This window comes from Amblyomma mixtum, chromosome 2 (assembly GCF_055824585.1).
Source record: "Amblyomma mixtum isolate Tamu chromosome 2, ASM5582458v1, whole genome shotgun sequence".
Taxonomy (NCBI): Eukaryota; Metazoa; Arthropoda; class Arachnida; order Ixodida; family Ixodidae; genus Amblyomma; species Amblyomma mixtum.
In genome coordinates, this window is record NC_143013.1 from 114,483,522 (window position 1) to 114,498,657 (window position 15,136).

Sequence of the window (15,136 nt, forward strand, 5' to 3'; positions counted from 1 at the left end):
GTCTAACTCAAGTTAGCTTTTCTATTCTCTGTTTATTTCGAATGTTAAGGGGCCGTAAGCTTCAATATTTATGTACGAGGTCTGTTAGAAAACTATCCGACTTTATTTTTTTTTGCGAACACCTGATGGATATGAAACAAGCGCGCTTACAGCAGCCGACCTTGAACCCTCGTGCGCATGCACGAATTTTTTCCTGCCTGCCGATAGCGTCAGTCGCTGGGAAGCAGCGTTTGAGTGAGGCAGTGCGCAGTGCTATCGTCGGTTTTTTGTTGCAAGGAAAATGGCGGAGCGAGAGGAGCAGCGCTACTACCTCAAATATTGCCAGAAACTTGGCGATAGCCAAGTGGAAACGATTCGAAATGTTCACACGGCTTTCGGTGATGATGCTATGAGCAGCACACAGATTAAGCAGTGGTGCAACTGGTTTAAAGACGGCCGCACATCTGTGCAGAGAGAGCCACGCTCCGGTCGGCCATCAACATGCCTAAATTACCAGGTAATCGCCGAAGTGAACGCTGTAGTGATGCGGGACTGTTGTATGACTATCCGAGAAATTGCGGAAGAAGTGGACATCAGCAATTTTTCTGCACATTCCATTATCACCGAAGATTTGGCCATGGAGAGAGTGGCGGCGAAATTCGTGCCGAAGCTGCTGACGGTGGAGAAAAAGCAGCTTCGTGTTGAAGTTTAACGGGAGATGCTGGATTCCACAAACAGTTACCCTGACTTCACCGACGCCGTAATCACTAGTGACGAGTCTTTGGTGTACGGGCACGACCCGGAAACCAAATCCCAGTCGCCACAGAGGACGCATTCCACGTCACCAAGACCAAAGAAGGCCCGCCAAGTGCGCAGCAATGTCAAAGTGATGCTGACTGCTTTTTTGACTCCCTCTGTGTGGCACACCACGAGTACGCACCCCACAGGATCAAAGAATGACTAAAGAGTACTACAGGGATGTCCTCCATCGCCTAGTTGGTGCTGTGCGGCGCAAGAGACCGGAATTGAGGTTAACAAGAAATTGGCGCATCCCTCGCGGCATTGCTCCTGCACAATCCTCGCATTTGATTCAGACTTTTCTGGCGAAAAACCAGACTCCTGTAGTTCAATAGGCTTCTTAATCTCCTGATATGTCCCCCTACGACTTCTGGCTGTTTCCTGAAATCAAGAGGCCATTGAAAGGAGCGCCATTTCAGAAAAGAAAGGACATTATGGCTGCAACGACAGCAGAGCTAAATTCCATTCCGAAAAGGGCCTTTTCGGAATACTTCCAACAATGGCAGCACCACTGGGAGATGTATATGGAGCCCCAAGGAGACTACTTTGAAGGTTATTAGGTTTGCAACGCTCCAGTTATGCCAGCTTTTTTTCTTCGGCCAAAGGTCGGATACTTTTCTAACAGACCTCGTATACCTTAGGTTATACGCAACCGCTCTGTGTTTAGTGACCAAAATTGGGAATAGATATATTTCGTATAGTGGCAATCGTTCCAATAAAAGGATGCTCGGTTCTATGACATGGAACTAAAATTAGATATCTATTGTACTTTACAGCTTTCATTCGCCCTAGTTTCTTTTTTTGGAGCCATTGGGTGCCATTTTGATGCTTCCGAATTTCAGGCCTCTTGCGACAGAAGTGTAGGAAGCAGAAAAAGATGACAATACATCAATCTGAATTCGAACAGAGACTTGCTAGGCTTTTAGATGCCTAGGAGAGCCCGGTCATCGCTGTAGCCTTTTGCTTCCTCCCAGTTCTAACTAGTAGCATCAATCGTTCTGCTTTGGAAGTCGTCACATTAGCTGGGGCAGCTGAAGAGCAAGCGAGGGCAATCAATCGCCAATGAGCGAAATCAAGCGAGGGACGCCATGCATGCTGTCTATAGCAGTTGGAGAAGGAAGCGGCTTCGTGCGGCGGCACGTAATGCATCAAAAGCAGCCAAGGAAACGAAACATAGCTAGCAAATATGAGAAGATAAACTACACGAGACTTATGACCGCAGAGCGCTTGCCCGGGCCATTTTAGATTTCAGTTTCCCACATTCTCCTTGCACAATAAAGAGAGAAAATAGATCACTGAAGCCAAACAGGCGCGGACTGCATAACCAATAGTTCTGCCATATGCACCGTTGAAACAACGCTGCTCCTCAAGGAATGAGCCTGCCCTGTTTCTTATGAACCAGTGAAACGAGCACTCGCTAACTACAACGTTCGTTGCCGCAAGTGCCGCGATATACCGCTTGCGGTTATGGCTATGATAGCTCACCCTTCCAGCAGCGCTGCTCCGTACTCCGCTGTGCTGTTTCTTCGTTGTGCTGTTTTTTTTTTGCTGCGCTCTTCTGCCGTTATGGTGTTTTTTTCCTGCGCTGTTTCGTTGCTGTACTGTTTTTGTGGGTTGTTTTGACGCATACTGTTCTGACACGTGCTGTTCTTTCGTATCCCCAGTGGTCACAGCTGGTAAAGGACAGGGCTGATTGGGCAGACATGAAAGAAGCCTTTATCTTGCAGTGGGCGTAGTCAGACTGATGATGATGATGATGATGACACGTCAATATACCAGTGCGAAATGGCTAGTGAGGAGAGTTTGCGTTCGTTATACGCTTTCGTAGCAATAAATTCCTTCGTTAAAAACGGATATCAAATACATGTCCTTCTATATGTTGTTCTTAATCAGTAGGCTTTGACGTACTTCTTGTCTATAAAATATGAATAATATTACGGCGGAATACACTGATTTCTATTTGAGGCTTTGGTGATATTAACGCGCAACAAAACATTGACTAGGGGAGAAAAGCCCTACTGAGCTTTCCATCTCGTGGGTTTGCGAGACGGAATGCGAGGGTTCGCTTCTGCCGCCCTGCAGTTTTGCAGCTAGCAAAACACGGTGCATTTGTAGCTCAATGTTTAACTAATCTATAAATTTGGAAAGTCGTGACGAGGCATCAAATGTAGAAAAAGCTCTCCTCCCTAGAACGGTTGTAATCCTCCGGCCTTATTAAACAATCATCGCTAAAACCAGATAAAGTTAAAAACTAGACATCAATACATGCAGAACGACAGGCTGCCTTCGGCACCACGCTACTGAGAGCCGCATGAAATGGCGGAGAAGATATGGCGTTGAACACCAGAACAGAAAGTACCACGAGGGGAGGAGGAGGCTGTAACGTTGAAGTCTTCGGACATGGAACATGTATGGCGCAATGTGCGGCTACAAAGCTCCTGGTTGATTCTGAGAAAAAGCCATTATCACAAAATGCATACAAAAATTGTGGTGTGCAGAAGATGGACACATCGCTGCCAGAAAAGGCCTTGTCAGAGAGCCGGTTCTGCTGACCTGTGGTACGCCGCCAGCTTCCCTCTCTTTCTTTATTACAGGAGCATTAGTCATGTCCCGATTTGGTACGACATAGCATTACTAAAGTTTATATACCAGTAAAACTGGAATGCTCGTGCATGGTTGACGCTCTTTCGGATTTTTGCAGATGCCGAATATTGCAACTTAGCGCTGACAGCGAGTCAGATAACTGGGTAAGCTTGTGTGTGAATGAGATGTTTTGTGGGCCTTTTAGAGTGCGCTTCGATTAAACCGCTATCCACAATCTCATTACCTCGATTCAGCACGCCAGGCTACAAAGTTTGAGAGAAAAGGATGTGATACTGCGGTGTCACATAAACCCAAGTCTCCTAGAGCTTGTTGAGTGACTTCGCATTTTGACGGTCACATCCTCATTTCGGCGACAGCGCCTGATAAGTGCGCGCCTAATCAGATGACCTTTCTCCGAGCAACCGGCTACGCAAATCGCGCAGACCAGCGCCGCGCAAAATGTCTCAACTTGTTTGGTGAGAGCTTTGCTGTGACGAGGAAGCACTTCAGAGCAGCAGCCTTGTTACCCGCACGACGGGCAATCCCTTCTCTGTATCTCGCTGGTGCTCCAACTTCTGTAATTCAAAACCCCTATCAGCAGGACGCGGAGAGCCCCGCTCAGGCTCCGAGTCCCGATAATAACGTACAGCGGCCAACGGTGGCGTCGAGCTGCGGGGAAAATCCGCACGTCTGCGGTCAGTCAGTCGAGTTGCGATGAAGGCAACAACAGGCAAGACGGGCACGCTTGGTCGTAAGTAATCGTGTATTTTTCTGCCTTGTAAAAACTAGTTTTGCCATGCTTCAAGCTTTAGGCACGTTCCCTCTATTCTACCGCACGGTTAGAAACCGCTATAACTTGTTCCTGTTTTTGTCGATACTTTTCTACCCAGCTTTAAATTCTGTTGGAACTGCGCAGAGTCACGCAAGAAAAGAAAAATTGTGTCCTTGATCAACCGACGCGCGCTCTGATTGGTCTAGATGCGACAGATGTTTTTATGACGGCTCGCCAAAAATGCAGCATTGTATAGATGTTAATAGTAGTATACACAGAGTGCATTTATATACACATATAGGCGCCTTTATTCAGTGGACTTCTTTAACTGGATGAAAACTGAAAGCTATATCCCGAAAAGTGCTTCCTGCAACAACCGACATATCATTAACAACTGCAGCTGCAAATAATTTTAAAGCATTCTTTCTTATGATGTACAGCACGGTGCAATAAATGCTACCGCTGTTAGCGGCACTTTTTCTGAGAGCAACGGAGTTTTTAGATAGATGCGTAGCTTTGCAATCTGGGTTGTTTGCGTGACCGGAAGAGGGAGAAGCCTAGTAATGCGTTTTGGTTAGGCAAGCCCTCAAACCTCTGAAAGCTGTTGGTGTTCGCCGGCTACCGAAATAAATGTTCACGAGGTGTGGGTTACGCATCGCAGTATTTGCGGTGTATGCTTTGGTAAGCAACCGTACGTGACAAAGGTAGAAAAACAAGAATTCCTTTTTGCTTGCCACAAGTTAGAAATCAAAGCTTGACGAAGGTAAGCATGTTGCAATCGCAAGTAGCATTACAGCGACCAAAGAGACTCTTTTAATGCTTCCGTTCTAGTCAAGAGACAACGCCCCGAGACCCACATAGTTTAGGAGTTAAAGCCGCCGGCATTTAAGATAAGGACATGATATTTGGGTTGGAGAAAGGTTATTTCACGCGCATGGTGTAATAGCACCTGCATATCATAGTACTTGTAAGACACTTGCAGCGCACTTGAAATGTGCGCCGTGGTATTATCAATCCTACTCCCAGGCCACGCGCAAGCTTCAAGGCGTACGGGAGTACGCTGCATCAAGTGCGAGCACGAAGGGTCAATTTTCGTTTACAGCTGGTGCGATAGACAGCTTCGCGATAATAATTCAGCAAATATTTGGAGTCACTAGCGCCACCATCTCATTTTTTGATTCTTTACATAAGAGAGTGCTTTTGAAAAAGTGAAGCGCAAGCACTGGCAGGATATATCCTCAGAATTAAGTGCATCAATCAATTATGGATGTGTGTTAGTTACTTGCGGTGTGTTCTTGAGAATGACGAAATACATTTGAGGTTCCACCACGTATGAATAAGCTTATCTTTTTTGCCATATCTGAGGTACTATAAACCTTCACGTGTGTAGATGAGAAAGTGTAAGTAATCTTCTATTTTCAGTTTCTTTACCTAAAATTAAGGCTTGCGCCTATTGTCGTAATGCATGTTGCAAAACATTAAGATATGTGCAGACTTACTGCTCGCAGAGCCATAGTCTGTAATCAACATTGATAGTAACTTCTTGGCCTTATCCAGCGGACACACCTTAGAAAAGACAAGCTGTGACATCTCTAAAACATTCACCTCGAACAGAAGGTAATGAATTTATTCTGCGCGCAACAAGCTGGTTAGATGCGGATTCAATACCTGCTGCAGCGGTCTCATAACTGAGGTGAAGAAATGCTAGAGATCATTATACTGCGCAATGTGAGAGCACGTTAAAGACCCCGAGGTACTTGAATTTGTCGTGAGCCTCCCACTACGGCTTCCCTCCTAGGCTAAGCCACTTTGGTTTATGATTTATGGTTTAGGGGGGTTTAACGCGCCAAAGCAACTCAGACTGTTGGGGACATCGTAGTGGAGAGTTTCTGAAATTTCGACCACCTGGGGTTCTTTAACCTGACATTGCAGAGTACACGGTCTCCAGAATTTCGCCTCCATCAAAATTCGAGCGCCGTGGCCGGGATCGATCCCGCGTCTGTAGGGTCTGCAGCCGAACGCACAACCACTCAGCCACCACGCGGGCCACCTCAGTCGCTTTGGGATGCAAAATGGCATAAAACCTAAAACACACATACGAGGTCTGTTAGAAAAGTATCCGACCTTATTTTTTTTTGCGAATGTATTCGCAAAACAAGCGAATACCTGCGAATATGAAACAAGCGCGCTTGCACCAGCAGACCTTGAACTGTCGTGCGCATTCACGAATTTTTTCCCGCCTGCCGATAGCGTCAGTCGCTGGGAGGCAGCGTTTGAGTGAGGTAGTGCGCAGTGCTCTCGTCGGTTTTTTAGTGCAAGCAAAATGGCGGTGCGACAGGAGCAGCGCTAATGCATCAAATTTTGCCAGAAACGAGGCGACAGCCAAGTGGAAACCATTCGGAATATTTAGACGGTTTTCGGTGATGATGCTTACAGCAGCACACAAATTAAGCAATAGTACAACTGATTTAAAGATGGCCGCACATTGGTGGAGAGCGAGCCACGCTCCGGTCGGCCATCAACATGCCGAAATGGCCAGGTCATTGCCGAAGTGAACGCTCTCGTGATGTGGGACCATCGTGTGACTATCCGAGAAATTGCGGAAGAGGTGGACATCAGCAGTTTTTCTTCACATTCCATTATCACCGAAGATTTGGCCATGAAGAGAGTTACGGCGAAATTCGCGCCGAAGCTGCTCACGGTGGAGCAAAAGCAGCTTTGTGTTGAAGTCTCACAGGACACGCTGGATTCCATAAACAGTGACCCCGACTTCATCAACACCATAATGACTGGTGACGAGTCTTGGGTGTACGGGTACGACCCGGAAACCAAATCCCAGTCGTCACAGTAGAAGCATTCCACGTCCCCAAGACCAAAGAAGCCTGCCAAATGCTCAGCAACGTCAAAGTGATGCTGACTGCTTTCTTGGACTCTCGCTGTGTGGCAAACCACTAGTACGCACGCCCCAGGGTCAAACAATGACCAAAAAGTACTACAGGGGTGCCCTCCGTCGCCTACGTGATGCTGTGCGGCGCAAGAGACCGGAGTTGTGGTCAACAGGAAATTGGCGCATCCATCTCGACAATGCCCTTAACATTCTTCGCACTTGATTAAGACTTTTGTGGTGAAAAACCAGATCCCTGCAGTTCAACATGCTTCTTACTTTCTTTATATGGCCCCCTGCGACTTCTGGTTGTTTCCCAAAATCAAGAGGTCATTGCAAGGAGCGCGATTTCAGCCAAGAGAGGACATTATGGCTGCAACGACAGCTGAGCTAAACTCCATTCCGAAAAAGGCCTTTTCGGAATGCTTCCAACAGTGGCAGCACAACTGGGAGAAGTGTGTTGAGTCCCAAAGAGACTTCTTTGAAGGTAATTAGTTTTCCAACGCTCCAGTTATGCGATTTTTTTTTCTTCGGTCAAAGGTTGGATACTTTTCTAACAGACCTCGTATTAAAGCAAAGAAAACATTTTGCGCTTCAGATCACGTTCTCTTATATATTGTGCATCAATATGCTTTCAGAAATATACCGCCCTCAGCTACATTAATTTTTCTATTCAACGTGCTGCCGGCAACAGCTCTGCACATCTCCCCAGGGCTGATATCTGCATTTATGAAGAACAGATAAGAAAACTTGGAATCGATCTGTTCACTTGCTGCCCCAAATTAACCCATTAAGGCCCAAGAAAAATCTAACTGAGGGATCTTCTACATTTTTAGCACATAATGCTCTCTTATAAAGGAAAACAGATTACTTAAATTTCGTTACGATTGCTTCATTCGTTCCGAAGTTACAGAGGTGTACTTTTTATAGTACGCTGGGCCTTCCCCATAGCACATGTGGCTACTGCGCTCCACTCCTACTTGGTGGCGTGAATTTTTTTGTCCGTGATTTTTACAAAGGGTGATGTAATACTTCTTAGAGGTCCTCATGAATCTTTTATGACTCTACTGGCACCGCAGATATCCTAATTTGCGCAGGAAGCTTTCTCCTTTTCAGAGAAGCATCATACACGGTAGAGCCAGACTGTCTGCGAACCGCTGTTTGCTGCCTGTCACGGCGTAGGTAATGACGAGTAACGTTCTCGCCAAAGCAAAAATCGTCAGCAGGCTCGTCCCTAGCAATTTGGTTGATTGTTCAGGCGTTCACAATTGCAAAGTGGAGCTTTCGTGTCAACAGCCTCTCCCACTTTTTGTCCCTGATGCCGAAGTAGTAGCAGTTGACGGCTTGATCCAAAAGGTCGACACCTGCCATACCATTGTTGTATTAGGAAGGAAGTTTTGGCTCACAGAATTTCTGTTTTTCGTGCGCTCTATGCAACCACCGCTTTACGAAACATGTAGGCTGAAAGCTGTTATAGCTGCAGGCCATATTGACTACACTATTGTTATTAGTCTTCAATAAAAGCACGTAACCTACACTGTTGAAGCAAGAACCAATTTTTCCTGGCTGCTTCTATTCCGTTGTTTTCTTTGGGCCGAGTGCACACTTCCAAAACCCGTTTTGGCAAATGGTTCGAGTAGCTCGAAATTCCTCCGAGCGGAGCATTATAAGAATGTCTTGAATGGTAAAAAGGTTGCCAAAAAAGATGAAATGGTCACTAAGCATTGAAATCGCCTCAGCCAACGACAGGACAACGCCTGCTTGCAAAAGTTTCTTTTCCGAACTCAAGGACTTTCCACAGCTGGTGTGAAATGCATAACAGTAACCGTCTGTTCTACCGAACAAACAGTTCTTATAAAGAAAATTTTATTAGAACCAATTAAAATCACACCATCGCCATATTCAGGATAGCTGGCGATAAGCACAGCAGTCTCTGAGGCTTCGCTGAGCAGAAAAAGTGCTTTTTTCTCATGAATTGCAAGGACCCATAAGACCTATGACCTGGAATAAACAGGCGCCTTTGTGCACACAGGAAGACCCAGTGTACTATACAAAGTACACCCGGATATAATTCATCATAGAGCAAAAAAAAGCCAAAAGTGCGGGACATTCAAAGCATCCAATGTTTACTTTCCTTTTTCGTGCTGCTCTATACTTGAAACTGGCGCAATATGTACATAAACATGGCTGCAAGAAAATTATAAGGCAGCGACTACCGGTGGAGTTCATGGCAAACAAACATCGTGAAGTTTCATTATGGAAAGAAGGCATACTGAGAAGAGAAAACTCGCCTTCTTAGCTTACGGGCGTTGGCCGATCCCCTGGTGACAGAAGCATTACCAACTTGAAAAGAAAAATTCAATCTTTCGTGTTGAAATCATAAAAATTTAACTGTACTTTAAAAAGTACGCTGGGCGCTAATGGGTTAAGCCACTGCTAGTCATTCCCGAATTGAAAGCAGAAATCTCAAGAACGCGATCAGTCTCGTGCTAGTAATGACGTGGCAGTACTGTAGGACGTTGTAGCACGGCGTTTTAAGCCTTGCTGGCGCAGAAATGAGGCGTGAATTGAGACATTAATCTCAGTAAAACGGGATTTTCGATATTTTGAGCTTAAAGAGACGTGCAGAGTGTAGGAATGGACGAAATGCTCCAGTTTTGTCTCCTTTCGTACGAAGGTTTCCCGTATCACGGTTGTGCTCATTTATGTCCCCTGTATAAGAAAGCAGGCTGCAATCATTTTGTCTGATTTTGAGTCTGACAGCAACTCCAGCCCTTCCTGTAATCGGCCGTCGGTGGCATGAACTGGGATATGCGACGTAGCACAACTAAAACCACCAAGGTGCAGAGATTGGATAGTCAAAAGCATCTACTAGGTTAATAAACCTATTATTATGCTGGCGGAGCCCAAACAAAACATTATTCTATTTCGTAAAGTAACCATTTGAGGCACTACGTGAACAGCCGACTACAAAGCGGACTTGACGCTTACTTACAAAGTATGCGGCGCCTAGCAATTATTTCTGTGTTTTCGGTGAGTTTAACAATTCTCGCAATTCGGTGTTTTTTATGCCACCTATCCTATTCAATAGACAATTTACAAAACAGTGACCTTGGAAGGAGATGTTCTTTTATTCGTCTTTAGACATATTTTCTCACTGCGGATAAAGTTATTATTGCGAAAGGAATTGGTGGCTCCTGGAAAGCATAACCCGGGGTCACCCAGAAAGTCGCATAACGAAGACCGCCATTCGTCATAGCCTTGGGGCGTCATGAAACACTAGAAATTACCAAGTGGTAACACGTAATAGTCAATACTAATATCTCCTACTGCATCAACTGCAAATCAATGAAATAAAATTAGAATATGATGCATCTGAAGGTCGTGAAACGTCTCCGACTGCGATCGGGGCCTGTTGCCGCCGTTGCTGCCTATTTATGCACTCCTTGACTGCCGCATCAGCTTCCTCAGTGATGTTGTTCCAGGTCAAGAACTGTGATTCCCCAAATTACAGCACATCTACAGGCCCTGTTAGTTCGTATCTACATGAGAAGTAGCATAGAACTGCTGCTGGTACCATGAGTCAGGCTCCAAACGGGAATCGAACCTGCGACCAACAAATCCAAGGTTTTCTATGGGAGCGAGTAGGCACACGTTGGTGGACCTTAAGCGATTGTATCTCATCACTCTCTTTTTTTAGTTTTACAAAAACTCACTATAATTTTTTTCACATACATATACAACAATTAAGCTTCCCAATAAATACCACTATTTTTGTTGCTGTTATTTATTTTTATATATTTTATTTATAAATACTGTCAACCCTAATTTGAGGGTCATAACAGGGAGGCAAAATGAAGAAAAAAAAGCATATATACACAAGAATGTACAAGCCCCTTCGAGCATACAATACAGGATAGCATAGAAACGCAACACAATTCACACCCCTTAGGGTTTGTTATTAGGGTTTGTCAGTTGCGTGGTGTGCACAACGTTGACTTACTTTCTTTTTTTTCGGAAAATTTATTTTTCGCGTAATTGCATTCAGGAGTATCAGGACAGCAGATATGCTCGTAGCGCATTCTACTGGTTTCGTAGAAATGACGTCACCGCAACCGAAATTGCTCCCTCGAAATGTCGAGCTGTGTTGACAGTTTTTTTCTTTAGGGCGCCCATGAACAGGCGTTAAATTTGAGAACTTGAAACAAGAAATATATCCTGGCTTCCAGAACACATCAGGCTGCATAAATACGAAATCGCATGATTAACAAAAAAGGCAGTGGCTTAGCTCGGCTATGTCAGGATATACGTAGCGAAAGCTAAGGCATAGCTTGTTTAGCCTTCGTTAATCTTGATTCCGGCACACGCGAGCTCTGCTTTTCAATCCTCCGACATGTTATCAGACATGCGACACAGCTGGCGAAGCGAGCGGAGGCGAGCGCAACGACGAGGCAAGCGGTGTGACGTCATTGCTAACGGCCGCGGTGAGGGGCGTGGTGTGACGTCATGCCAGATGGCGCGGCGAGCGCGCGGCGTCCGCCAGCTGCACGGTTGCTAGGCAACAGCTCATGGTCGGTCTCTGTGCCTTCTCGGAGCACCGCCGCAGCGAAATCGCAAGTTCGTGGCAAATGTAGCTTTCGCTACAAAAAACAGTAATTTCTAACTCGCGCTATCGGAACACTGGGGCGTCGAAATTCAGAACAGTATACAGGACAAAGATGCTGAAATATTAATTGCTTTCAATTCTAAAGCCGTTTTAAGAAAATAAACATTCCTCTATACACAATTTCATTCAATAAACTGTGTTAAGCTTGCATCATGATGTGCTGTAATCTTGCGTCTAAGTTTTTGCTTTGCTTGTTTCCTTTGCGTTTCGCGATGTATATTTGAGCTTATGTGTGTATAAAGCGCTAAATGCCCGAGACGGTAATTCACAAAAACAGGGCACCGGATGGCTGTGTGCGATCAGCCGAAGGGCGTTGAAAATATTTAACTTATTGCGCAGCTCAGGCTCTGTTTGCAGAAAATTTCATCAATCGCCCGGAAGTAGATCCTGAGACTAACCCGCAATGCGGGTTAACGACTTCCGACCCATTTCGCGACTAAAGTTAGTTTTTCTATCATTGTTGTCGCGAAGAAGATGCCGACGCTCGATTTATCATCCCCCATCCATCAAACTGTATAAGCCCTCTTCCTATCTTGAGTTCCCCATATTGCAGCAGCCAATTCGTCCTTAATTTTTATCTCGCAATCTTGATTTTTCTTAAAGCATTTTTCATCACCTGTGTCTTTGTCAATTCCGCGCAGTGGGTACGCGCCATGTATCGCTTTAGGCGAACAACGAAATTTGACTGAAGGCTTGGTAGGTGCTGCGAAACAGATAAAGGTCTTGTAGGCAACGTCTGTAGCTGATGACTAGTGTCGCCACCTCAATAATTTAGTTAGGCAGCGCTGTACAGTGTCCCTCGCGTTCACACATTAAAATATTTTTGAAAAATGTTACCCAAGGAGAACATCCATCATTGCGCCCTGTGTGGTTCATGCTTCTTAAAGACTTCAGAGCTGTACTCTCAGCTAAGCTCTTCTGATAACGCGAGGTGTGTGAACACTGTTGATGCGGGCCGCTTTTCAGCGAAGTCTCGTCGCTTCAAGCGAGCGTAGCATCGGAAACGATAGGCGACGGTCGTCGCTATCGTACGTTGCGTCTCGAGGAACATCGCTTCATCGAATTGCCGCTCAAGTATGCGTGAACGCCCTCTGGCGCATGCTGTTACGCTTTTCCGTGGGCTGGGTGGTCAGGGATTCTCAGGGCTTTCTTAAATATGCTTACATGTCCTTATCGCCAGATTCATTCGTTGCAAAATAAACATATATGTACAGTATTTGTCAGAAGTAACCAGGCTGCATGGTTTGCTTCTAGCTCGTACACTGGAGCCCTTACAGCTTCCCGAAGCTGAAATGGTCGTTAAAGGTAAGGATTGGGGGTCTTCTTACCTTCCAACATCTTTTGATCGTTAGGAAAGCCACAAGGGCTCCAGTATACAAGCTAGAAGCAAATCACGCAGCCTGGTTACTTTTGACAAAGGCTGTACATATATATGATGAACACTGATGATGATCAGCACGCTCATGGTTAGGTCACGTGTAAACATAAATGCCCCCGAAAGCAGATTCGACAGCCGTCGCTGTAGCTCAGTTGGTAGAGCATCGGACGCGTAATTCGGAGGTCGTGGGTTCGGTTCCCACCGGCGGCATGTGGTTGTTTTTTCTTCTGATTTTCTAATCAATTAACTTTAAGCGATAACATATTCAGTAATATTCTCCATTGATCAACACCACAAAATAAATAAATACGAAAAAATCCCGTTTTCTTTGATTTCTGTGGCTGTTGGGTTCTGTTATATATATATATATATATATATATATATATATATATGCAAACTAAAACAAAGAAAATTATTAACCCTCTGCCTGCGCCACATACATATAATAAACTGCCAGTGTCAATTTCATATTTAATCTTATATTTATTCCATTTCAGCCGATTCAGCGAAATTTCATGATTTCCTCTTAAGTATTGGTCGTTCGTCTTTTGCGTCGGAAAATAAAAGCGTTGGCTTGCTTGAGGGCTGCATGTTCCTTCGAGGCGGCAGTGCATATTTTCTTAGTCTTAATTATGAAGAGAACCTGATAGAGCTAATGTGCGTGTGAATTTGAGCCATCTTCAGCTTACACATCCATGTGTGGTGTTTTTTGGCAATCTTTGACTTAGCATTGTCATAAACATGACCTAATTTTTCTTTTTTTTTTGCTTTCCAGTCGCCAGCACTACAGTGGTCCTGTTGCTATTCACCCGTCCATGCTGCACACGTGAGAAACGTCCCATTGTTTTTTTTTTCATTCTTCAGTGCGCGCCGCCAGTGGTTTGACCAGAGTCTTTTTCTGGAAATAAAGCAGAATTATCGTCATCAGCCTAAATACAGCCACTGGAGGACACAGGCCTCTCCCGCTGATCCCTAATCTGCCCTGTCCTCAGCCATTTGCAGTTTCCCTACCCTGGGAAACTTGTTGACCTCAGCCGCGAACCTGACTCTCCACTTCCCTCTTTTGGAATACACTCCGTTGCCAAAAAGGAACGTCGGGTAGTAGCTGCTTTCAGCATCACAAGCACAGCCCTTCTCTAGTTGTTCTTCTTTACTTAAGCTAAGCTTCAGTTAACTGGCGTTTGTTCCGTTGGCCGGTATAAGTTTTTCTTACCTCTGAACTTACTTCTATGATTGTCCTTTCAAAACTTTGCTGGACGTCGTTTGCTTTCAAGATTGTTCTGCATCCTCCAAGTCTCTGCCGAATACTTGTGCACTGGCAATATGCAACAAACGCATACATTCCTTCAAAATAATACCGATTAGCTGCTATTCAAAACCTGCGAACACCTGACATATGCACTCCGCCTAATTCTCATATCCTTAGCTATTTATCTGTCAGAATCAAGTTCTGCGATCAGTATCTGACAGAATAAATGTATTCCTTTACTAGTGTAGTCTCTCTCGCGTCACACTCTGTCTGCTCATCAGACTCCTACATCGCGAAGCGCTAGTCGATGAAAAAGACATTGGTGCCAGGCCTGGCAGTGCCAGCGAAGCCCCAAAAAATTTCGAGGCGTAACGCTGTCGTGGTGGTTGCATCCCATTTCGCTCGAAAGTCACTATCTGTGCCTCACTGTCTATCGCGAAGTGTTTTACCCACCCCACAGCGCAGAAAATACTTTAGTTTTCTTTTGATTCACAAGTGATGACACTTGCGTCGAACGTCCCAGAGGTGCAGGTTGGCTATGAGAGCCCCCGTACCAGAGGGCTCCGGTTTGGTTTCAGCCTTACGGGGTTCTTTAATGCGCAGTGACATCACACAGCAATCGAGCGTGTTCCCATTTTCCCTCTGCCGAAACGCGGCGGCTGCATCGCATCCAGACCTCTGCGGTATCGTTTCTGTTTCGCGGTGTGCTCAGAAGGCGAACTCAGTAGTCATTGAGCAATCGTGGCCGCACATTTTAAGGGCACAGCTAGCTCTCAAAGGCGAGTATAAAAATGCAGGCATATTGTAGTAGGTCTCAGGACATGTAA

At 45.3% G+C, this 15,136-nt stretch overlaps 1 protein-coding gene across 2 annotated transcripts in view; it reads left to right on the forward strand.

The window, feature by feature from the left end:
• The first annotated feature begins 3,850 nt into the window (after positions 1–3,850).
• The window catches only part of LOC149360637 (complement factor B-like), a 138,771-nt gene continuing 127,485 nt past the window's right edge, over positions 3,851–15,136 (forward strand). For both annotated transcript variants that reach the window (XM_089572420.1, XM_089572421.1), the window contains exons 1-2: positions 3,851–4,111; positions 13,836–13,886. In XM_089572420.1, the coding sequence (XP_089428546.1) occupies positions 4,075–4,111; positions 13,836–13,886 (88 nt within the window). In that variant the 5' untranslated portion in view covers positions 3,851–4,074. The remainder of the gene's footprint in view (positions 4,112–13,835; positions 13,887–15,136) is intronic.